The 26,192-nt window shown below is 48.9% G+C and overlaps 1 protein-coding gene across 1 annotated transcript in view; it reads right to left on the reverse strand.

Annotated features, from left to right (window-relative positions):
- LOC140391301 (UDP-glucose:glycoprotein glucosyltransferase 1-like) overlaps positions 1–26,192 on the reverse strand; it is a 183,335-nt gene that overhangs the window by 73,430 nt on the left and 83,713 nt on the right. The window contains exon 5 of the mRNA XM_072475895.1: positions 12,118–12,202. Coding sequence (XP_072331996.1) covers positions 12,118–12,202 — 85 coding nt within the window. The remainder of the gene's footprint in view (positions 1–12,117; positions 12,203–26,192) is intronic.

A 26,192-nucleotide genomic window follows, 5' to 3' on the forward strand; every position in this document is an offset into this window, starting at 1 on the left:
TCGTGCACAACACAAGGTGGCGCATGACGTCGGATGACAACGTCCGCATCCATCTTCCGGAGGGTGGCTGGTCTGCAACTGCTGTGGTTCTTTGGCAGGTGTCTTCCCGCTCGTTCCTGGTTTGCCTGCCAGATGGTTCCATTCGCCGCTGCAATCGGCGTGCCCTTCGTCTCGTTCCACGCTCGCTACATGATCCTCCACCGATGCTACGCCCTCCTGTTGTCCCCAACCTGGACTATGTGAAGATTCCGAATACTCTGCATCCTCCTCACTCTGCCATGGCCCAGCCCGTTCCTCAGCCGGTGGCTCCTGACCCACCCTTGAGGCGGTCAACCAGAATTTGTCGCCCACCTCAGAGACTTGACTTATGAGTTTTACGATGTTGGACTCTTTGATCTGTTCTGTTATCCTGTTTCATCGTTCCAGTAGTTTGTATATAATGTTCATTTCGTTGTTGGTGTGACACCCTATTTCTCGGCACCAGGCACCTTCCCGTGTAACTAGATTAGCCTCATGTACATAGTCCCGTCGCCCAATCCCTGAGCTTCTTATCTGCTATTCCCCTCACCTTCTCCTGCACCCTACCGCCCTCACTCCTTCCTTCCTCTCTTTGATCCCTCATGCCCAGAACGAGACCGTACAATCCAGAGCAAAGTGTTCAACATGTTGTTCACAATTTGCAACTCAAAAAGTAAAAGTCTCTTCACCGCTGTCCCTGCTGCCGTTTCTCTAGTCCGTTCTCCGAGACAAACTTGTCCGCATCCGCAGGGTCCGTGAAAAAGTGCTCCCTGCCTTGGAATGTGACCCCGAGTGTGGCTGGGTACCGAATCCCACTTTACCCTGCTCTTGTACAGCATGGCCTTCGCCCTATTGAATTCTGCCCGGCGCTTGGCCAGGTCAGCTCCAATGTCCTTGTAGATCCGAATCCGGTGACCTTCCCAGTTACAGTTCTTAGTTTGTCTTGCCCAGCACAAGAATCATTCCCGTTCTATGTACCGGTGCATTTTGGCGATTATCGCCCTCTGCTGTTCCCCGGCTCTGGGCTTTGGGCGAAGTGACTGGTGTGCTCTGTCAATCCCTGCTGGGCTGGGGAAGCTATCCCTTCCCACCAGGTTGCCCTGTCCGTGGCACATAGTCCGTGGGATTCCTACCTTCAATCCCCTCCGATAGGCCCATGATCCGTGGGTTTTGGAGCCTCGACTGGTTCTCGTTGATTTTCCCCTTCAGACTCCCCTGTGCCACCAGCCTTGCCACCTCTTTCTCTAGGACGACGATCCGGTATCCCCGCTCTGTTGCAGCTTTTTCCAGTTCTTTGATTGTATTCTCCTGTGCTTCCAGTCGCTTCTCTGCCTTGTCTAGGGCCACCTGCATGGTTGCCAGAGCTTCCGCAACCACACCCCTGACCGCAGCTTGGATATCTGATTTTGTCTCTTCCTGGTGTTCTCTCAATTCTCTTGAGAGAAACATCCTTCACCCATCCACTGGTGGGGGTGGTGAGGCGGCACTGGCGTGGCGGGCCGGTACTTCTCGCTCTGGTGAGGCCCGAGTTTTGCTGCCTCGTGCGTTGGACAGCTCGCCCATTTGTTTCTCTAGGCTATTTCCACTCCTAGTTTCCGCGGAGCCTCTGGAGGAGCTGCTGTTTGCCATTTTCCGCTCGTAGTGTTGCTGGTAGAGGTGTGGGGATGTTTTACCATGGTGTTAGCGGGTGAAAAGAGCCTATTTTTTAGTTTGTGGGAGGAGAGCCACCTGATGTGCGACTTCTCAGCATATCTCCGTCACCGGAAGTACCGTACAAAATACGTTTAACCACAATAAAATAATTTTAAAATCCGTCAGAAATTAATTTTCTTCAGTATCTGTGAAAATGTACTCTGAGTCACGATGGCATCATTATAAGGATCTCACTCTGGGTCGGTTTCACATTGATCCCTCCGTCACAAATCATCTTCCTGGCTGTCCATTGAATTGGATATTCTGCATTTTTTGAATCAGCTCTGACAATTTGCGCACTACTTACATCCCATGATTTGACAATGAAACCGCTCAAAACATCAAGTGCACATATTTCCACTCATTGTGAAGGTTCTTTCTCCATCAGCCATCCACCTGTTCCATTCAACATGAACATAATCCTTGAATGGCTTATTCAGGCAGACATTTAAAGGCTGAGTGATGGACAAAAAACCCCTAGTATCTGCAATGTTATTTCTTCGTAGGTGCCTCTTTATTTCATCATGTGGGATTTGAACATGTCCCAGACGTAAAAGCTGAGTTCTTTATTTAGGTGTTCACAAGTTCAGGCCAGTGGCTAATCTCTGTTCTCATCTGGTCTTGGGCATCTTCTTCAGGATGGATTTATGCTTCTTCCATTTTTGCATCAGTTTTTAACTGACGCTAATTTGCTCAGGACAGTTGTTTTAAATTTTAAAAAAATCATTTATGGGATATGGGTGTCGCTGGCTAGGCCAGAATTTATTGCCAATCCCTAATTTCCCTTCTTGAGGTGAAGGTGAGCTGACTTCTTAAATCACTGCAGTCCATGTGGTAAAGGTAGACCACAGTGCTGTCAGGCAGGGAGTTCCATGATTTTGGCTCAGTGAAGTCATGGCGATACATTTCAAAATCAATATGGTGAGTGACTTAAAAACAAATTTCCAGGTGGTGGTGTTCCCATTAGTGTGCTGCCCCTTGCCCTTATAGATGTTAGCAGTTGTGGGTTTGGAAGGTGCTGTGTGTGGAGCCTTGGTGAGTTGCACCTTGTAGATGATACACAGTAGCAGCCGTGTGTGTCGGTGGTGGAGGGAGTGAATGTTTGTAGAAGGGGGAGCAATCAAGCAGGCTGCTTTGGCCTGGGTGCTGTCAAACGTCTTGAACGTTGTTGGAGCTGCACTCACCCAGGTAGATGGAGCATAGTCCATCACACTCCTGACTTGTACAGTAAGAAGTCTGACAACACCAGGTTAAAGTCCAACAGGTTTGTTTCGAATCACTAGTTTTCGGAGCACTGCTCCTTCCTCAGGTGAATGAAGAGGTGGATTCCAAAAACATATATGTAGACAAAGTCAATGATGCAAGATGATACTTTGAATGCGAGTCTTTGCAGCTAATTAAGTCTTTACAGGTCCAGACGGAGCAACTGGAGAGGGGGATACTCACAGGTTAAAGAGGTGTGAGGTCTCAAGCCAGGACTGTTGGTAGGATTTTGCAAGCCCAGGCCAGATGGTGGAAGGTGAATGTAATGCGACATGAATCCAAGGTCCAAGATCCGAGGCTGAAATGCCCTTGACTGCTGAAGTGTTCCCTGACTGTAAGGGAACATTCGTGCCTGGCGATTGTTGAGCGATGCCCGTTCATCCATTGTCACAGCGTCTGCATGGTCTCGCCAATGTACCACGTTTCGGAACATTGTTTCCTGCAGCTTTCGGATAACCTCACGATGCCCCACCAGCAGCTGGTTAGTCAATTTCAGCGGGAGCATTGCGGAAGGAGGTTGCTGGGAGGTAAGTCAACCTTTAAAAGCACTTCTCTTTGCAAGGGCAGGCCAGTCGATTTCGGCGGCGTGAGAGCAGCTGGTTAGTCAGTTTCAGCGGGAGCATTGCGGAAGGAGGTTGCTGGGAGGTAAGTCAACCTTTAAAAGCACTTCTCTTTGCAGGGGCAGGCCAGTCGATTTCGGCGGCGTGAGAGCAGCTGGTTAGTCAATTTCAGCGGGAGCATTGCGGAAGGAGGTTGCTGGGAGGTAAGTCAACCTTTAAAAGCACTTCTCTTTGCAGGGGCAGGCCAGTAGATTTCGGCGGCGTGAGAGCAGCTGGTTAGTCAATTTCAGCGGGAGCATTGCGGAAGGAGGTTGCTGGGAGGTAAGTCAACCTTTAAAAGCACTTCTCTTTGCAGGGGCAGGCCAGTCGATTTCGGCGGCGTGAGAGCAGCTGGTTAGTCAATTTCAGCGGGAGCATTGCGGAAGGAGGTTGCTGGGAGGTAAGTCAACCTTTAAAAGCACTTCTCTTTGCAGGGGCAGGCCAGTAGATTTCGGCGGCGTGAGAGCAGCTGGTTAGTCAATTTCAGCGGGAGCATTGCGGAAGGAGGTTGCTGGGAGGTAAGTCAACCTTTAAAAGCACTTCTCTTTGCAGGGGCAGGCCAGTCGATTTCGGCGGGAGAACAGCTGGTGAGTGGTGAGTCAGTTTCAGCAGGAGCTGAGAATTTTTCTTTTTTTTTTTTTAAATTAGTTTTTTAGGCGGGATCAGGAAGTCGACCCGCGGACGTCTGGGAAGACCCTGACCAATAAATTCTGGTGGAGAGGAAACCCGAGACACTACACGTGTAGTGTCTCCCACCCGCCCTCCTCCTCTAACCTAATAATAAAACCCATTGGTCTGAGGTAAGTACCATATTTTTATTATATTATTATTATTTTTTATAAAAATTTAATTTAGTTGTTAGCCAGATCTTGGTAGAAAGTTAGAGGAATGGCAGGGAAGGGAGTGCAATGTTCCTCCTGCAGGATGTTTGAGGTGAGGGATGCAGTTAGTGTCCCTGCTGATTTTACCTGCAGGAAGTGCTGCCATCTCCAGCTCCTCCAAGACCGAGTTAGGGAACTGGAGCTGGAGTTGGAAGAACTTCGGATCATTCGGGAGACAGAAGGGGTCATAGATAGCAGCTTCAGGGAATTAGTTACACCAAAGATTGGAGATAGGTGGGTAACTGTAAGAGGGACTGGGAAAAAACAGTCAGTGCAGGGATCCCCTGCGGTCGTTCCCCTGAGAAACAAGTATACCGCTTTGGATACTTATGGGGGGGACGACTTACCAGGGGTAAGCCATGGGGTACGGGCCTCTGGCACGGAGTCTGTCCCTGTTGCTCAGAAGGGAAGGGGGGAGAGGAGCAGAGCATTAGTAATTGGGGACTCTATAGTCAGGGGCACAGATAGGAGATTTTGTGGGAGCGTGAGAGACTCACGTTTGGTATGTTGCCTCCCAGGTGCAAGGGTACGTGATGTCTCGGATCGTGTTTTCCGGGTCCTTAGGGGGGAGGGGGAGCAGCCCCAAGTCGTGGTCCACATTGGCACCAACGACATAGGTAGGAAAGGGGACAAGGATGTCAGGCAGGCTTTCAGGGAGCTAGGATGGAAGCTCAGAACTAGAACAAACAGAGTTGTTATCTCTGGGTTGTTGCCCGTGCCACGTGATAGTGAGATGAGGAATAGGGAGAGAGAGCATTTAAACACGTGGCTACAGGGATGGTGCAGGCGGGAGGGTTTCAGATTTTTGGATAACTGGGGCCCTTTCTGGGGAAGGTGGGACCTCTACAGACAGGATGGTCTACATCTGAACCTGAGGGGCACAAATATCCTGGGGGGGAGATTTGTTAGTGCTCTTTGGGGGGGTTTAAACTAATGCAGCAGGGGCATGGGAACCTGGATTGTAGTTTTAGGGTAAGGGAGAATGAGAGTATAGAGGTCAGGAGCACAGATTTGACGGCGCAGGAGGGGGCCAGCGTTCAGGTAGGTGGTTTGAAGTGTGTCTACTTCAATGCCAGGAGTATACGAAACAAGGTAGGGGAACTGGCAGCGTGGGTTGGTACCTGGGACTTCGATGTTGTGGCCATTTCGGAGACATGGATAGAGCAGGGACAGGAATGGATGTTGCAGGTTCCGGGGTTTAGGTGTTTTAGTAAGCTCAGAGAAGGAGGCAAAAGAGGGGGAGGTGTGGCGCTGCTAGTCAAGAGCAGTATTACGGTGGCGGAGAGGATGCTAGATGGGGGCTCTTCTTCCGAGGTAGTATTGGCTGAAGTTAGAAACAGGAAAGGAGAGGTCACCCTGTTGGGAGTTTTTTATAGGCCTCCTAATAGTTCTAGGGATGTAGAGGAAAGGATGGCGAAGATGATTCTGGATATGAGCGAAAGTAACAGGGTAGTTATTATGGGAGACTTTAACTTTCCAAATATTGACTGGAAAATATATAGTTCGAGTACAATAGATGGGTCGTTTTTTGTACAGTGTGTGCAGGAGGGTTTCCTGAAACAATATGTTGACAGGCCAACAAGAGGCGAGGCCACGTTGGATTTGGTTTTGGGTAATGAACCAGGCCAGGTGTTGGATTTGGAGGTAGGAGAGCATTTTGGGGACAGTGACCACAATTCGGTGACGTTTACGTTAATGATGGAAAGGGATAAGTATACACCGCAGGGCAAGAGTTATAGCTGGGGGAAGGGCAATTATGATGCCATTAGACGTGACTTGGGGGGGATAAGGTGGAGAAGTAGGCTGCAAGTGTTGGGCACACTGGATAAGTGGGGCTTGTTCAAGGATCAGCTACTGCGTGTTCTTGATAAGTATGTACCGGTCAGACAGGGAGGAAGGCGTCGAGCGAGGGAACCGTGGTTTACCAGGGAAGTGGAATCTCTTGTTAAGAGGAAGAAGAAGGCCTATGTGAAGATGAAGTGTGAAGTTTCGGTTGGGGCGATGGATAGTTACAAGGTAGCGAGGAAGGATCTAAAGAGAGAGCTAAGACGAGCAAGGAGGGGACATGAGAAGTATTTGGCAGGAAGGATCAAGGAAAACCCAAAAGCTTTCTATAGGTATGTCAGGAATAAGCGAATGACTAGGGAAAGAGTAGGACCAGTCAAGGACAGGGATGGGAAATTGTGTGTGGAGTCTGAAGAGATAGGCGAGATACTAAATGAATATTTTTCGTCAGTATTCACTCAGGAAAAAGATAATGTTGTGGAGGAGAATGCTGAGCCCCAGGCTAATAGAATAGATGGCATTGAGGTACGTAGGGAAGAGGTGTTGGCAATTCTGGACAGGCTTAAAATAGATAAGTCCCCGGGACCTGATGGGATTTATCCTAGGATTCTATGGGAGGCCAGGGAAGAGATTGCTGGACCTTTGGCTTTGATTTTTATGTCATCATTGGCTACAGGAATAGTGCCAGAGGACTGGAGGACAGCAAATGTGGTCCCTTTGTTCAAAAAGGGGAGCAGAGACAACCCCGGCAACTATAGACCGGTGAGCCTCACGTCTGTAGTGGGTAAAGTCTTGGAGGGGATTATAAGGGACAAGATTTATAATCATCTAGATAGGAATAATATGATCAGGGATAGTCAGCATGGCTTTGTGAAGGGTAGGTCATGCCTCACAAACCTTATTGAGTTCTTTGAGAAGGTGACTGAACAGGTAGACGAGGGTAGAGCAGTTGATGTGGTGTATATGGATTTCAGCAAAGCGTTTGATAAGGTTCCCCACGGTAGGCTATTGCAAAAAATACGGAGGCTGGGGATTGAGGGTGATTTAGAGATGTGGATCAGAAATTGGCTAGCTGAAAGAAGACAGAGGGTGGTGGTTGATGGGAAATGTTCAGAATGGAGTACAGTCACAAGTGGAGTACCACAAGGATCTGTTCTGGGGCCGTTGCTGTTTGTCATTTTTATCAATGACCTAGAGGAAGGCGCAGAAGGGTGGGTGAGTAAATTTGCAGACGATACTAAAGTCGGTGGTGTTGTCGATAGTGTGGAAGGATGTAGCAGGTTACAGAGGGATATAGATAAGCTGCAGAGCTGGGCTGAGAGGTGGCAAATGGAGTTTAATGTAGAGAAGTGTGAGGTGATTCACTTTGGAAGGAATAACAGGAATGCGGAATATTTGGCTAATGGTAAAGTTCTTGAAAGTGTGGCTGAGCAGAGGGATCTAGGTGTCCATGTACATAGATCCCTGAAAGTTGCCACCCAGGTTGATAGGGTTGTGAAGAAGGCCTATGGAGTGTTGGCCTTTATTGGTAGAGGGATTGAGTTCCGGAGTCGGGAGGTCATGTTGCAGCTGTACAGAACTCTGGTCCGGCCGCATTTGGAGTATTGCGTACAGTTCTGGTCACCGCATTATAGGAAGGACGTGGAGGCTTTGGAACGGGTGCAGAGGAGATTTACCAGGATGTTGCCTGGTATGGAGGGAAAATCTTATGAGGAAAGGCTGACGGACTTGAGGTTGTTTTCGTTGGAGAGAAGAAGGTTAAGAGGAGACTTAATAGAGGCATACAAAATGATCAGGGGGTTGGATAGGGTGGACAGTGAGAGCCTTCTCCCGCGGATGGATATGGCTGGCACGAGGGGACATAACTTTAAACTGAGGGGTAATAGATATAGGACAGAGGTCAGAGGTAGGTTCTTTACGCAAAGAGTAGTGAGGCCGTGGAATGCCCTACCTGCTACAGTAGTGAACTCGCCAACATTGAGGGCATTTAAAAGTTTATTGGATAAACATATGGATGATAATGGCATAGTGTAGGTTAGATGGCTTTTGTTTCGATGCAACATCGTGGGCCGAAGGGCCTGTACTGCGCTGTATTGTTCTATGTTCTATGTTCTCCAGCTTCCACCCTAAACACATTAAAGAAGCCATCCCCTATGGACAAGCACTCCGTATACACAGGATCTGCTCAGTCGAGGAGAAGCGTAACAGACCTCTACAGACGCTGAAAGATGCCCTCGTATGAACGGGATATGGAGCACGACTCATCGATCGATAGTTCCAACGTGCCACAGCAATAAACTGCACCAACCTCCTCAGAAGACAAACGGGACACAACCTACAGAGTACGCTTCGTCGTTCAGTACTTCCCCGGCACGGAGAAACTACGACATCTTCTTCGCAGCCTTCAACACATCATCGAAGAAGACGAATATCTTGCCAAGGTCATCCCCGCGTCCCCACTACTTGCCTTCAACAACCGCCCATCCTCAAGCAAACCATTGTTTGCAGCAAGCTACCCAGCCTTCAGAACAGCACCACAACACCACACAATCCTTCCATGGCAATCTCTGCAAGACATGCAAGATCATCAACATCGGTCCCACCATTACACGTGAGAACACCACCCACCAGGTACTTGTGCGACTCGACCAACGTTGTCTACCTCATACGCTGCAGGAAAGGATGTCCCGAAGCGTGGTACATTGGCGAGACCCTACAGACGTTGCGACAACGGATGAACGAACATCGCGCTACAATCACCAGGCAGGAATGTTCCCTTCCAGTCGGGGAACACTTCAGCAGTTAAAGGGCATTCAGCCTCTCATCTTTGGGTAAGCGTTCTCCAAGGCGGCCTTCAGGACGCGCGACAACGCAAAATCGGCGAGCCGAAATTTAGAGCCAAGTTCTGCACACATGAGTACGGCCTCAACCGGGACCTTGGATTCATGTCGCATTACATTCACCCCCCACCATCTGGCCTGGGCTTGCGAAATCGTACCAACTGTCCTGGCTTGAGACAATTCACAACCTGGGGACAATTCATAACCTGTGATTATCCCTCTCCCCAGTTGCTCCGTCTGGACCTGTAGACTTAATTACCTGCAAAGACTCGCATTCAAAGTATCGTATTGCATCTTTAACTTTGTCTCCATATATATTTCTGGAATCCACCTCCATTATTGGATAGGCACGTGGAGCACACCAGAATGACGGGGAGTGGGATAGCTTGATCTTGGTTTCGGACAATGCTCGGCACAACATCGAGGGCCGAAGGGCCTGTTCTGTGCTGTACTGTTCTATGTTCACCTGAGGAAGGAGCAGTGCTCCGAAAGCTGGTGATTCGAAACAAACCTATTGGACTTTAGCCTGGTGTTGTCAGACTTCTTACTGTGCCCACCCCAGTCCAACACCAGCATCTCCACATCCTGACTTGTGATAGGCTTTGGAAAGACAGGAGGTGAGTTACTCAATGCAGGATTTCTAACTCTGACCTGGTTCTTGTCGCCACAGTATTTATATGGCTAGTCCAGTTCAGTTTCTGGTCAATGGTAACCCCCAGTGGCGATTCAACAATGGCATTAAATGTCAAAGGACGATGGTTAGATTCCCTCTTATTGGAGATGGTCATTATCAGGCACAAATGTAACTTGCCATTTGTCAGCCCAAGCCTGGATATTGTCCACGTCTTGCTGCATTTGGACATAGACTGCTTCAGTATCTGAGGAGTCGCGAATGGTGCTGAACACTGTGCAATCTTGAGCAAACTGTCCTGTTTCTGACCTTATGATAGAAATAAGCTCATTGATGATACACTGAAGATGGTTGAGTTTAGGATTCTACCTCGAGGAACTGTAGCAGTGATGTCTTAAGAGCTGAGATGATGGTCACCCAACCACCTTTGTGCTAGGTGTGACTCCAGCCAGCAGAGGCTGCCCCGCCACCCCATTCCCATTGACTCCAGTTTTACTCGGGCTCCTTAATCCCACATTTGGTCAAATGCAGCATTGATGTCAAGGGCAGTCACCCTCAGCTCACCTCTAGCATTCAGCTCTTTTGTCCATGTTTGAACCAAGGCTGCAATGAGGTCAGGAGCTGAGTGATCCTGGTGAAACCTAAACTGAGCGTCAGTGAGCAGGTTATTGCTGAATAAGTGCTGCTTGATAGCACTGTCGATGATCACTTCTATTACTTTACTGATGATGGAAAGTAGACTAATAGGGTGGTAATTGGCTGAGTTGGATTTGTCCTACTTTTTCTGTTCAGGACACATAATTTTTCAAATTGCTGGGTGGATGCTACTGGAACAGCTGGGCTAGGCAAATTCTGGAGGACAAGTTCTCAATACTATTGCCGGAATATTGTCAGTGCCCATAGCCTTTGCAGTACCCAGTGCCTTCAACCATTTCTTGATATCACATACAGTGAATCGAATTGGCTGAAGACTGACATCTGTGATGCTGGGGACCTCTGGAGGAAACCGAAATGGATCATCCACTTGGCATTTCTGGCTGAAGATTGTAGTCTTATCTTTTGCACTGAATGATGGGCTCCTTCATCATTGAGGATGGGGATATTTGTGGTGCCTCCTCCTCCAGTGAGTTGTTTAATTGTCCACAAACATTAACAACTGGATGTCGTAGGACTGCATCGCTTAGATCTGATCCATTTGGTGTGCAATCACTTAACTCTGTTGGTTACTTGCTGCTTATGCTGTTTGGCATGCAAGTAATCCTCTGTTGTGGCTTCACCTCATTTTTCGCTATGCCTGGTGTTGCTCTTGGCATCCCCCCTGAACTATTCATTGTTCAGAATCCTGGTCATTCAACCAGGATTGATCCTCTGGCTTGGTGGTAATGGTAGAATGACCGATATATCAGGTCATGAGGTTACAGATTGTGATACTGTACAATTCTGCTGCTGCTGGTGGCCCATAGCGCCCTATTGGTGCCCAGTCTTCAGTTGCTAGATCTGTTAGAAATCTATCTCATTTAGCATGGTGGTAGTGCCACACAACATGATAGAGCAGGAGCCAGAGAACGGGAGTGGGGCCATTCGCTAAAGCGATGGTCCGAGTGGGACCATCGCTTTAGCGAATGGCCCGACCACTATCGGCCGTGACCAGATAACCGTGGAGGTGATTGCTGGGAAGTTGCGAATCAAGCCATTACACATTAACCTGTGCTTCTATCGGTTCTCAAGTGGAGACCAGCTTCTCCTCCTGGAGAAAGAGAAATGGCACTGGCTGAATCCAGGAGACTCTTGTGACAACGGGCTTTTTTCAGCACAGGGACTGTACTCCTACCGATGCTGTCATTGAATCTTTGGCAGGCATGTTGGCGAGGATGAGGTCAGGTTTGTTTTCCCTCTTGTTGGTTCTTTCACCACCTGACGGAGTCCCAGTCTAGCAGCTGTTTCCATCCAGCTCGCCCTGTGATGGTGCCACCAACTCACTCTTGGTGATGGACATTAAAGTCCCCCACCCAGAGTATACTCTTTGCCCTTGCTACCCTCAGTGCTTCCTCCAAATATTATTCAACATGGAGGAGCACTGATTCTTCAGCTGAGGCGGGGTGAAAGACTGCAGATGATAATCAGCAGGAGCTTTCCTTGTCTTATGTTTGACCTGATGCCTTGAGATTTCGTTGGGTCCAGAGTCAATGCTGAGGACTGTTAATACAGCCCCCTCCCGACTGTAAACCACTGTGCTGCACATACTTTATTTTTAGTAAAAATCTTATATGCCAGTTCTGACGAAGGATGCACACCCAAAATGTTAATTGGTCTGTTCTTTTTACAGATGCTGCCTAACCTGTTAAATTGTTCCAATAATTTATGTCACTGCATTTTGTCCAATATATAGAATATCAAAGTTCCCTTACTTTGAAAGTAGGAGATAGGTAATTCTTCAAAAACCAGAACTTGACAGTCGATTTGGTGTGCTTTAACACAGAAAGCATCATAATTCTGAAAACATAAATGTAAAAAATAAATAATGTATCATTTTAACATCTACATGTTGCCAATGCAACTTAAATACAGAAAACAATGAATCATTCAGAGCGAAAGTTGTATCACATACTCAATTTTACAACAGTCAAAATATCTTTTCTATTGAAGCAAATTAAGTTAAGCTGTAATATAAATTGATTTGGAAAAAAAACTAAATGAACACACAGTTCAAAAGCTTATTTCATAGAATTTACAGTGCAGAAGGGGGCCATTTGGCCCAACGAGTCTGCACCGGCCCTTGGAAAGAGCACCCTACCCAAGCCCACACCATCACTCTATCCCCGTAACCCAGTAACCCCACCCAACCTTTTTTGGACACGAAGGGCAATTAGCATGGCTGATCCACCTAACCTGCACATCTTTGGACTGTGGGAGGAAACTGAAGCACCTGGAGGAAACCCACACAGGCATGGGGAGAACGTGCAGACTCCGCACAGGACCCAAGCCGGGGACCCTGGGGCTGTGAAGCAGCTGTGCTAACCACTAGTCTACCATGCTTTATGTTAAATCATAGAGTCATAGTATTTATAGCGCAGAAGGAAGCCATTCGGCCCATCATGTCTGCACCGGCTCTTGGAAAGAGCACCCTACTTAACCCCATACCTCCACCCTATCCCCACAGCCCCATCTAACCTAAGGGCAATTTAGCATTGCCAATCCACCTCACCTGCACATCTATGGACTGTGGGAGGAAACCGGAGTGTGGTGATATACATCACTGTAAGTATACAAAGGGTTAATGTACATACACTACACCTAGCTAGACACTAGAGGGAACACCAGAGACATGACACACAGGCAGTCAACCAATAGGTCAGTAAGATAGGACACGACCAACGGGCAGTCACGATACACACAGACGTGACACTACCAAAGGAGGGCATTACACCAACCCATATAAAAGGACACATCACACATGCTCAGTCTCTTTCCACTGGAGACACTCAGTGAGTACAGACACAGGGTTAATTGAACATTACTCCTGCCACGTGGATTGTAGCAGACTGGTTAGTCAGTCTGAGTAGCTATAGCAGGATTAACAGTAGCGTCGAATCCAAGTAGGAAAATTGTTAATAGTTTAATAAACGTGTTAAAGCTATCTCCAAGTCTGAACCTTCCTTTGTCAGAGTGCACATCAAGGAAGCAGCTTGTGCTACAACAAGAGCATAACAAAACATGGTTCCAGGATGGACTGTTTCAATCCATATAGTTAAAACTCAACAACAGTGACAACCAGCAACAACACCCAGGCAGGATGTTCGGGTTTCCGGTTCCTCAGCAGCTCAGGTACCAAGGCAATCTCAGTGAAAACTGGTGTTGGTTCAGGCAGAGATTCAAGATCTACCTGGTAGCGTCCGACCTAGATTGCGTGGCGGATGCAGAGAAAATAAAGCTTCTACTTACCATCGCGAGTCCAGAAGCAGCTGAAATCTTCCAGACCTTCAAATACTCTAAGGGGCAAAACAAGAGCAATTTCCAGGCAGTCCTGGACAAATTCCAAGAATTCTGCGAGGAACATACAAGAAGAAAAGATAAAAGAGGCGCCAAAACTCACCGCGAGGTAGGCTTGCAGCAACGAACGGCAGTTTTGAATTGCAGCCATCTTGGAAAAGGTGCTGCACATGCGCAGTTGTGTGAAGAGCGCACAGAATGGGAAGGTCCATTTGCACATGCGCGAGAAGCCGCACATACGCAATTGCGAAAAAGGCTCCAAGTAAAGGAACAGCGATCTGCGCACGCGCAATCGCTTCCTACGCTCTACGACACAAGCGTCATGACGTCAGAGGCCCCGGACCACACCCACCTAAAGGAGAAATGTCCCAAAACACACAAAAAAACATTTAAAGCCTCGAAACCAGATTGTGCTGTCGTTCACCTGAAACGACAGCACAATGCCTGAAATTCGACCAGTAGCTGAAAGTAACCTCTGCAGAACCCTGCAACAAGCAGTAAGCACCGCCCAAAGAGATGATACAGTCCTTGAAGACTATGACTCTGACCTTGAATTCTTCTTTGGACATCGCAAGTCCAATGCCAGCTCCGACACAAAACGTGATGATATGGTCTTGGAAGACAACGAGTCAGACAAAGCTTTCACCTTGGGAGGCTACTCCAGTACCAAATCCGAACAGCAACTTGACATGTTGTACATTGACGACCCCGACGACGAGTTCTTCAGATTCGGCAATCTTCAGCCCGGCATATACGACTCATGAGTGCAGGATGATGCTGCAGCCTGACACCAAGAGACAGAGAGCGGTACAAGCCCACAGAGAGCGACCTGCTGCCACACAGAGTGATCCAGGCACTGCGAACGGTCCCCGACTCCACACGAGAGTGGTCCACGCACCACAAAGGGTCCCAGCCTCCACACAGAAAGCGATGAAAGACTCCACAGCGAGCTCGTGGACAGACTCCACGATAGAAGCAACGCAAGACTCCACAGTGCAGTCCTTGCATGAACAAGAAGTGACTCAAGTGACACAAGCCTCCACAGAGAGCTCGTGGCAGACTCCACGATAGCAGCAACGCAGGACTCCAGAGCGCAGTCCTTGCATAAACAAGAAGGGATGACAGTTTCCACAGAGAGACCAATGCACGATTCCACACACGGAACGCTGCAAGACTCCACAGAGGGAGTGACACAAGCCTCCACAGCGAGCTCGTGGACAGCCTCCACGACAGAAGCAATGCAAGACTCCAAAGCGCGGTCCTTGCATGAACTAGACCATTGGGGTCTAGCAACCTCCTCTGAGCAACCAGCAGCAGACAATGCAAGTCTGCCACGCTCAAGTGAACAACAGAAAGACTCTGACAGTCTACCATGCTCAAGTGTACAGCAAGCAGACTATGACAGTCCACCACACTCCAGTGAACAAGAAGACTATGACAGTCTGCCACGATCAAGTGAACAACAAAGCAACTATGACAGTCCATCCAGATTATTTGCGCCACGAAGAAGACTTCTGACAGTCTACCCAGCTCAAGTAAACGACAAGAACACACTGAGGCTCTACCCACTGTATGTGCGACAAGTGACGACGGCATCCCACTTCCCATACCAGATGTGCAACGTGACAGACCTCAGCTAGAATGTACAGAGGCACTCGTCAATCACAGTGAGACTACTGGTGGCTCCGGTGACACCACATTACTTCAAACCTCATTCGCTCGAGCCTCTCCACAAGCAAATGAATTCCTGAACGTTTTGACTCTGGACAGGGAGCATCACGAAACTTCAGAAGATTCAAGTGAACCTGAAATGACTCCGGACGGGGAGCGTCAAGAAACCAAAGCTGATTCAGGTGCACCAGAAAGGGCTCCAGACGGGGAGCATCGACAAGCCAAAAGTGATTCAGGTGAACCAGACCAGACTCCAGACGGGGAGCATCGACAATCCAAAACTGACTCAGGTGAAACAGACCAGATTCCAGACAGGGAGCAACCACAAGCCAAAGCTGATTCAAGTAAGCCGGACATGATTCCAGACAGGGAGTGCCGCAAACTCAGTGACGGCATGCTCAAGGAGACAGCAGATGCCACAAAGCACGCTAACACAAGTAACTGTGTGAAGGACTCGTATTATCCACAGAGTGTGATCCTTGAGCGCAGCAAACACGGCAACAAAACCAACCACAACAACAACATCAAAGACAGTAGCAAGAAGCGTACCAAAGGCAACAACGTCAACAACAAGTGTGGTGTTGGGTGCTCTGGTGCACAGATGAGCCAACACAGTTGTATGTGGTACAACTCTATTTTATTTTAACTCTTATAATACAGTTCGTTCTGGATACTCTGCACGTGCTGTCTCCCTGAGTGTTTCGTGTAGCAGGTCTGTCCTGGTCCTCCTCTCCAGCTAATACTGACCACCGGGTGTCGTGTCTGTGCTTTTATATCTTTCTGTCATTGGTTGTGGTGTTGTGTGTTCTGATTTGTCTGTTGGTGTGTCTATCATGATGTGTGTGTTTGAATATCATGACATCCCCCCTTTTTACAAAGATATGTGCCTACGTGGTTATAAATATAATCGTGTCGTGAGTGCATCTAAGAGTGTGTGCGTGTGTTGTGTACAGCGTGTGTATATGACGTAACTATTTACATGGGGCGATGTCGGGTGCGTCACACTAACAAGGTTGTACCATAACAAAACATGGATGCGAGAAAGAAAAAAAAAAAAACTTGAACAGTGGTCCGGTCAGACGATATCTGGAACAATAAACAACAACAGGTTATAATGCAGAAGTGTTTGACTTTTTGAACGTATGAACAGCGTTATAAGTCCAGTCTAATGGGTGACCGCCTCAAGAATAGGCTGGTCCTCAAGCCGGTTCAGCTGTGGAGATTTGGGGTCACACTGGTTCACCTTGGACTGTTGGAGGTGATGCTGTTGCCGAAGTCTCTACTTTTCCATTTGTTGTACTTCGTGCAGTGCTTGGTTTTTCATTCGTGCAAATATAACATTCAACATCTTTGTTAGTGTTGCCTTGGCTGTGGTTTGGTTCTGGTGGCGATGGAAGGGGCACGATCCGTGGCATCTCCACGAAGTCATCCTTGGGAACCAGTGGAGGATCCGGCGTGTGCGTACGGTTCAGTTGCGAGCGTGGAAGGCGGCGCAAAGCTCGCTGATTGCGCCTACGCACCAATCCATCCGCCATGCATGCCAGGAACAAGGTGGAGTCTTTTTTCTTTTTATGTTTGTGGTGGACGGCATCTTGTAGCCGATGGGTCGTTGCCATCGAAGTAGCACCATCACTAATATCATGCAAGGCGATGACTGTGCCAGATGTGGAAGTTGGCCGAGACCGTGCACGCTGGTTCCGGCCACCTGCTGTGCCGGAAGGGCGACTCCGCAGAGAAACGTCGAAGCATGTCGCCTTGGAGAGAGAATTGTTGCTCGCATCAACGTCTGGCGATGGCGCGAATTGGTGTGTCCATCTTGGACCGCCGGTGCTGGTTGCCACTGCCGACCCAGTGGGACTGCCACGCGATCCAGTCCCTGTCACCGTGGCATCCGCCGTCACCCTGAGCGTGCCATCACCGAGGCCGCGACACCGCCCGTCCGGAGCAAGGTCTGGCGTGCGCGAATCAGAGTCGGCGCTTGGCTGCTCCCCATCTGGAGTCCGGTCTGCCTTCCGTCGATGCCCCCCGTCCGGAGTCCCAACAGGTTCACTGGAGGCAGCCGAGATTCCCTGAAGCTGCACTTCTGGAGTCGGAACATGCAGGAATGCACCAACCAGTGGAGAGGCTCGAGCCATCGAGGGTGGAAGCGGTGCGCCGCCACCGCAGTCGTCCCACCGTGATCGTCGAGTGCCTCGGTACGCACTAGGCGAGGTCTGTCACCTTGCACCTTTTGCATGGGAAGTGGGATGCTGTCGTCACTCGTCTCACATCCCGTGGATAGATCCTCATTAGCAGCTTGCTGTTCACTAGGGTTGGGTAAATTGTCAGAGTTTTCATCTGGTGGTGCACACCATGTCGGTGGATTGTCATTGTCTTGCCGTTGTCCTTCATTTGGGCTTTTCTTCTTTGGAATTTTAAATCTTCCCCCAGACATTGCAGAACCTTGTTTATTACCCCCAAATTCTCCCATATGTATGGTCTCGAATATAGGATCCAATGTTTCTATCGACATTGTACTATTTTCCAAAGAACATTCCGTTTCACTTTTCTTCTCAGGTACCTCATATGTATCTTTGTCTAATGTACATGCCTTCATGGTCTCTGGGTCTGATTTTGCTGGGACTGGCATGGTCACAGTCTCTCTTTTACTGTTCCCAATTGCCCACATTATACTCCCCATACATAACTGCTTAATCACTGGGGTTAGTGTGGTACAATGGATAATCGGGTCGACCTTATCTGCATCTTCACCATTAGTGGAAAGCACACTTGGTTCACTTGAAACTGCTGTGGGTTTTAAATTCGTTATCTGGCTACTCGATGTCGGTGTCCTCCGGATTCTTGCTCCAATGTTCTGCTCATTTATCAGTGGAGTGTGTATAGGTTCAATGCAATTAATGTTCCCCTCAAGGTTTGAAGAGACATTACTGACTAACTGCTGGTCTCCGAAGTTGGGACTTTGCGGCGTTGTGTTGAAGGGAGACATTTGTCCCTGCTGTAGATATGATTCAGGTTGTGTTATTTCCATTACCTGAGGATCAATGTCTTGTCCATTTTTTCGATCCGTACTAAAACACTGGCAATTCTCAGTCTGCTCCTTGCAAGTTAAACATTCAATTAATTTCTTTAGCAAATCCTCAGCATCCTTCTGTGGCCGTGCAGCATTATTAATCTCTGTTCGGCTATAATGATCCTGAAGGTCAGCGCATAAACCTTTTTTCTTCGGGCTTGGACGAGGCGATTCCTTTGGCTTGTCTTCAGTTGGGCTTGAACAGTCTTCAGCGCTGTGCCCTTCATTGTAGCATGAGAGACCGTCATGGTCATGCTGCTGTGTAGTGGAGCATGGTAGGCTGTTATAGCCTTCTTGCTGTTCACGTGAGCATGGCAGACTTGCATCGTCTGCCGCTGGTTGGTCAGGAGAGGTTGCTAGACCCTCATGGTCTTGTTCCTGCAAGGACCGCACATTGGAGTCTTGCGTTGCTTCTATCGTGGAGGCTGTCCACGAGCTCTCTGTGGAGGCTTGTGACACTGGAGTCACTTCTTGTTCATGCAAGGACTGCGCTCTGGAGTCTTGCATGTCTTCTTTCATAGAGTTGGGAACGTTGGGCGGGACGTGGACCACGCTCTGTGTGGCAGCAGGGCGCTCTCCGTGTGCTTGCACCGCTCCCTGTCTGTTAATGTCAGGCTGCAGCATCATCCGGTACTGATAAGTTGGGACGTCATATCTGCTGGATTGAAGATCCTCAAATCCGAAAAATGAATCCGCATCTGCGTCGGATTCAATGTGGGGGCCGCCAATGTGCAACACGAAAGGTTCGTCCGAGTCATAGTCGTATAGGACCACGGAGCTATCATTGGGCTCGCGAGGTCCGGAAACACTGTAAAGATCGTCATCGAAGTATTCGAGGTCGGAATCATCGGCTTGTGCGTAGGTAACTGCTTGTCGGAGGGTTCTTCGGCGGTCAAATTCATCTCCTGGGTCAATTTGCAGCAATGTGCTGTCATTCCAGGTGAGGGAAGGTTGTTTTACAGCTTTAACAGATTGTTGTTTTTTTGATTTGGGACGTTTCCCTTTTAAATTGGATTTGGGACGTTTCCCCTTTAAATTGGTGCAGTCTGGGGCCTCTGACATCCTGACGCTCGGTATGTCGCACGTAGGAAGCGACTGCGCATGCTCAGATCGCTGTTCCTTTACCGATAGCCGTTTTCTTGACTGCGCATGCGCAGCATCTCGCGCATGCGCAAACAAAACTTCCGGTTCTGCGCACTGCTCGCGCAACTGTGCTAGCGTGATACCTTTAGCAAGATGGCCACCGACCCCGACCCAGCCCTCTCTCAGGCCCGGGATTTCGGCCTCTGGGAATTCGGGCTCCGGGATCCCAGCCACGAGGTGAGTACTGCCGCTTTTCTTACCTTTACTTGCTGATTGGATTGCGTTTTCTTCACAGTACTTGGAGAATTTGTCCAGGACTGCCTGGTAATCGTACCTTTGCTGCCTCCTGAAGAACCTGAACCTTGTGAATATTTCTCTTGCCCTTGCACCGGCGATGGTGAGGAGAAATTCAATTTTTTCGCTATCATCCAGGTCTTGGAGTTCAGCTGCCACCAGGAACAATTCGAACACTTGCCGGAATCGCCGCCAGTTTTCGCGGAGATCGCCGTGGCACTGGAGCGGCTGCGGAACCGGGAGCTCTATCATTTTGCCTGGTTGTCTGTGTACACTGAGGTATGCCGGCAGGTATCGATCCACTCCTGTACCATGTGGTGTTGGGTGCTCTGGTGCACAGATGAGCCAACACAGTTATATGTGGTACAACTCTATTTTATTTTAACTCTTATAATACAGTTCGTTCTGGATACTCTGCACGTGCTGTCTCCCTGAGTGTTTCGTGTAGCAGGTCTGTCCTGGTCCTCCTCTCCAGCTAATACTGACCACCGGGTGTCGTGTCTGTGCTTTTATATCTTTCTGTCATTGGTTGTGGTGTTGTGTGTTCTGATTTGTCTGTTGGTGTGTCTATCATGATGTGTGTGTTTGAATATCATGACAACAAGCACGACACAAACAACACCAATGGAACTACGACTGGTACGACATGGTACAACTCTATAAATGAGGGACACTGTTACTGCTCAGCTCAGTACAATGACATGCCATGGCAGGATGATGCAACTTACCAATTCATGTTTGCTGCACTACCAACAGGCAACCTGGCTTTCAGGACAGATGTCATCAAGAATTACCACCACAAGCATTGAAAGAAAAAAAAGAGTCCAAATCCGACAACGAAGTGATGTGACCACTTTTTGGTTCCTTCAGCACAGGGACACTGATGGCGTTTACAACGCAATGCCACCATCAACATCACCAACTCACCAACCAAACAAGAAAGCCACTCGACGATAATAATTCATGAACTTTGGACTCATGTATATGATTTGGACTTATTGTTTAATGATCACTGTTATCATAACTTGTACAGAGTATCACTCATCTACCTAGTTTGTTCAATTTTCTTTAACACTGTACAGAAAATATGTAACACGATAAAAGGGGGGATGTGGTGATATACATCACTGTAAGTACACAAAGGGTTAATGTACATACACTACACCTAGCTTGACACTAGAGGGAACACCAGAGACATGACACACAGGCAGTCAACCAATAGGTCAGTAAGATAGGACACAACCAATGGGCAGTCACGATACACAGAGGTGACACCACCACAGGAGGGTATTACACCAACCCATATAAAAGGACACATCACACATGCTCAGTTTCTTTCCAGTGGAGACACTCAGTGAGTACAGACACAGGGTTAATTGAACATCACTCCCACCACGTGGATTGTAGCAGACTGGTTAGTCAGTCTGAGTAGCTAGAGCAGGATTAACAGTAGCGTCAAATCCAAGTAGGAGAATTGTTAATAGTTTAATAAACGTGTTAAAGCTCCAAGTCTGAACCTTCCTTTGTCAGAGTGCACATCAAGGAAGCAGCTTATGCTACGACAAGAGGTATGTACATTAACCCTTTCAGTACTTACACCACACGGAGCATCTGGAGGAAACCCACGCAGACACGGGGAGAACGTGCAGACTCTGCACAGACAGTTACCCAAGCGGGAATCAAACCTGGGACCCCGGCGCTATGAAGCCATAGTGCTAACCACTATGCTATCATGCTGCACTAATAAGTTAGTGCAGGAACTTACTCATGTTTATGTGATGGATGAAGAATTTTTAGAGTTCTGCTCTGGTTTCTTCTTTTTTTAAATAAATTTAGAGTACCCAATTTATTTTTTCCAATTAAGGGCAATTTAGTGTGGCCAATCCACCTAGCCTGCACATTTTTGGTTTGTGGGGGCGAAACCCACGCAAACACGGGAAGAATGTGCAAACTCCACACGGACAGTGACCCAGAGCCGGGATCGAACCTGGGGCCTCGGCGCTGCGAGGCAGCAGGGCTAACCCACTGTGTCACCGTGCTGCCCCTGCTCTGGTTTCTGAGGAAAGGAGGTGTGTTTCTCTGACTGACATCTGAAAGCCTCTCTCCCGAGGACTTTGTGAATAAATCTGTAAGCCTCAGGGTGCCATTTGACCATGTATGTGGATTTTGCTTGATTGAAATTTTAGAAGCAGATGGGAAGTAAGCTCAAAGACGTACTTGTTTGCAGGAAATGTTAATTTCCTTGGATGTTAGGGCAGCACGGTGGCGTAATGATTAGCCCTGCTGCCTCACGACGCCGAGGTCCCAGGTTCGATCCTGGCTCTGGATCACTGTCCGTGTGGAGTTTGCACATTCTCCCCATGTTTGCGTGGGTTTCACTCCACAACCCAAAGATGTGCAGGTTAGGTGGATTGTCCAATGCTAAATTGCCCCTTAATTAGAAAAAATTAATTGGATACTCTCAATTTATTCTTTTTTTTAAATAAAAAAAATTCCTTGGATGTTATTCTGCGTTAATAAAGTTTGTTTTAATCTAAAAGATCCCTATCTGTCAGTGGAATCACTCCTGGAGCGAAGTATCCTTCCCTCACAATTTGCAAAATTGAAGAATTGTTGGGGTCTCTGCCCGGTTTCATAATATAAATTGGGATCTGATTCAGGTAATGCAACAACATTTGGGGGCTTGTCCAGGATTAATAAATCTGATTCGCAGGTTGGCTTGGAATTATTGAATGTAAAGGCAGTGAGTGTGAGGAATTGGTACTTTCTTTCGGGTGTTGAATTCTGTCAGCTTGAATAGGAAGTGAGTGGAAAAATGGCTCTTTCTGTGGCTAAGAATTTCCTGGGTGTGAAAGAGGTCACTCTAGTTGGTTTACAAAAGCGTGGTAAAAACAAAGCTTTTGGATTTGGTGAACAATCTGCAGTTGACCTTACCTGGAGAGGCAAGGAAGGTGGAGATAATTACAGCAATAGCTCAGCAATTAAATTTACTAAAGTCACTGTTGGAAACATTGGAATTGGCTAAACTTCAATTATAAATGAGACAGCTTGCAGATGAAGTTTGGGTTATTATCTCGGGTAAGGCGGCAGGGCAGTTGAGGACGGTGAAGGGGGCGGTCTATGAATATGAGGAAAAGCGAGTAGGATGTTGGCACATCAACTGAGGAAACAGGAGGCAATGAGAGAGATCGGAAAGTGAAGGCTAGGGGGGCTAACACGGTCTTGAATCCGGTGGGGGTAAATGGGGTGTTTGGGGATTTTTATAGGAGGCTGTATTAGTCGGAGAACCCAGACGGGGTGGAGGGAATGTGGCGATTTTTGGAGTGGTTGGAGTTCCCGAGGCCAGAGGAGGTGCTGGGAGCCCCACCATTGGGCTGGTGGAGGGTCTTGAGGCGATGCAGGTGGGGAAGGCCCCGGGCCCAGACGAGTTCCCAGTGGAATTCTTCAAAACATTTTTGGGGTACCGGGGGCCTCTGCTGGTGAGAGTGTTTAATGAGACGAGGGAGCATGGGGTGTTCCCTCCGATGTTATCACAGGCCTCGATCTCCTTAATTTTAAAGAAAGACAAGGATCCAGAGCAGTGTAGGTCTTACAGGCCAATTTTGTTGTTAAATGTGGATGCCAAGATTTTGGTCTCAAGGATCGAGGACTGTGTGCTGGGGGTGATAGGGGAGGACCAGATGGGGTTCATTAAGAGGAGGCAGCTGTTGGCCAACATCAGGGGGTTACTGAATGTTCTAATGATGCGCCCGGAGGGACAAAGTGTGGAGGTGGTGGTCACCATGGATGAGGAGAAGGCCTTCGATTGGGTGGAGTGGGACTATTTGTGGGAGGTGCTGGGGCGGTTTGGGTTTTGACAGGGGTTTGTGGACTAGGTCCGCTTACTGGACCAGGCACCGGTGGCGAATGTGCAGACAAACCGGGTCAGCTCGGAATATTTCAGGCTGCACCTGGGGACGAGGCAGGGATGTCCACTCTCCCCATTGCTCTTTGCCGTGTCTATAGAGCCACTGGCAATGGCGCTGAGACTGTCAAGGGAATGGCAGGGGATAGTACGGGGGGGGGGGGGGGGGTGGAGCATAGGGTGTCACTGTACGCGGATGACTTTCTGCTGTATATTTCGGACACATTGGAAGGTATTGGGGGGAATGTGAGGATTTTGGAGGAATTTGGCCGGTTATCAGGTATAATTTGAATATGGGGAAGACGACGTTTTTCCGATCCAAGCGAGGGGGCAGGAGAAGAGGCTGGGGGAGTTGCCGTTTAGAGTGGTGGGGGGGAGAACGTTTGGTACTTTGGCATTCAGGTGGCGAGGGGGTAGGAGCAGCTACATAAGCTGAATTTGGCTCGGCTGGTGGAACAGATGAAGGGGGATTTTAGGAGGTGGCGGGATGAGTGCAATCGGTGAAAATGATGGTCCTGCCGAGGTTCGTATTTGTGACCCAGAACCTCCCGATGTTTATTTCTAAGGATTTCTTTAGGAGATGATTTCAGGGTTTGTTTGGCCCTGCAGGTGAAGAAGGTACGGCTGAAGGGGGGGTCGAGAGCAGGGCGGGGGTTGGGGGGTTGGCTCTCCTGTACCTCATGAATTATTACTGAGCGGCGAACATAGGAAGTGGGTAGTGGGGGAGGGGTTGATGTGGGAGCGGATGGAGGCGGCCTCTTACAGGGATATGAGTTTGGGTGCACTGTTGATGGCGCCTCTGCTGTTCTCGCCGGTCAGGTACTCCACAAGTCCGGTGGTGGTGGCGGCCCTGAGGGTGTGGGGACAGTAGTGGCAGCACCTGGGACTGGACGGGCACCGATTTGTGTAAATCACCGGTTTGTTCCGGGGGGCTGGATGTGGGGTTTCTGGGGTAGCATCGGGCGAGGATGGAGCAGTTTGGGGGATCGGTTCATTGACGGCGGCTTTCCGAGATTGGAGGAGTTTGAGGAGAATTTGAGCTGCCCATCGAGAATGGGTTCTGGTATTTGCAGGTGAGTGACTTTGTTCGGGGGCATCCTTTCCTAACCTACCGCCCCAGGGGTTACAAGATAAGGTGGTGTCAAGGGTGGGGGTGGGGAAGGTGTCGGAAATTTACAAGGAGCTGATGGATTGTGAGGAAGCCCCGATAGGGGTAGTAAAGCGCAAGTGTGAGGAAGAGTTGGGTGTGGAGTTGGAGGCTGGTTTGTGGGAGGAGGCCCTGAGGAGGGTGAATGCACCCTCGTCATGCACTAGGCTTAGCCTTATCCAGTTTAAGGTGGTCCACAGGGCACATATGATGGTGGCCAGGATGAGCAGGTTTTGAAGGGGTGGAAGACAGGTGTGGGCGGTGTGCGGGTGGGCCCGTGAATCATGTCCACATGTTTTGGACATGTCCAAAGCTTGGGGGATTCTGGCAGGTGTTTATTGACGTTATGTTGGAGGTCCTGAGGGTGAAGATGGTCCCCAGTCCAGAAGTAGTGACTTCGGAGTGTCGGTAGACCCGGGCGTCCAGGGGGCTAGAGAGACCGATGTCTCGGCCTTCGTCTCCCTGGTAGCCCGGAGATGGATATTGTTGGAATGGAGGGACTTGGGGCCCCCAATACCGGGGTTGTGGGTGAGTGACCTGGCAGTTTCTCAGGTTAGAAAAAATGAAGTTCGCCTTGCGGGGTAATGGGGAGGGGTTTCCCCGGAAGTGGCAGCCGTTTATCGACTTCTTCGAGAAAAGTTCGTCAGCAGGGGTGGGGGGGGGGGGGGGGGGGGGGATCCTGTATCTAACTGACACGTCACCGCGGATTAAACACGCTGCAAGTCAAGGATGTTCAACTGCTCCTTGAGCGCCGGTGGAATATGTGGATGTCAGGATTTGTTTCAGGTGAGGTTGGGCCATTTGTGAGGGCGTGCACAGCTGCGGCTCCTGGACGGAGAATAATAATAATAATCGCTTATTGTCACAAGTAGGCTTCAGTGAAGTTACTGTGAAAAGCCCCTAGTCGCCACATTCCGGCGTCTGTTCGGGGAGGCCGGTACGGGAATTGAGCCCACGCTGCTGGCACTGTTCTGCATTACAAGCCAGTTGTTAGCCCACTGTGCTAAACCAGCCCCAATGTCTCTGATACGTGGAACAAGTCCCACATTGATGGACACATCATTTCTATGTCAAAGTTCTGGACATAGTAACACATTCCCAGGCTTCTCCACTGTTTCTGTTGAAGAAGCTGTGAGGAGTGATACCTTGTGTTTATTTTGGTGATAATGAGCTGGTACCAATACAATTTCTTTGTTTAATGGTTAATGTGATCAGCGATCCCTCACCCGCTACAATTCCTTACAGATATCACACTATGGACGGTCGTGTGGACCCCGCAACAGCTGCCCTTGTGGTGCTGGTAACGAGCCAGGAGACCAGATGC

The sequence above is a fragment of the Scyliorhinus torazame genome, chromosome 15 (genome assembly GCF_047496885.1).
Source record: "Scyliorhinus torazame isolate Kashiwa2021f chromosome 15, sScyTor2.1, whole genome shotgun sequence".
Taxonomy (NCBI): Eukaryota; Metazoa; Chordata; class Chondrichthyes; order Carcharhiniformes; family Scyliorhinidae; genus Scyliorhinus; species Scyliorhinus torazame.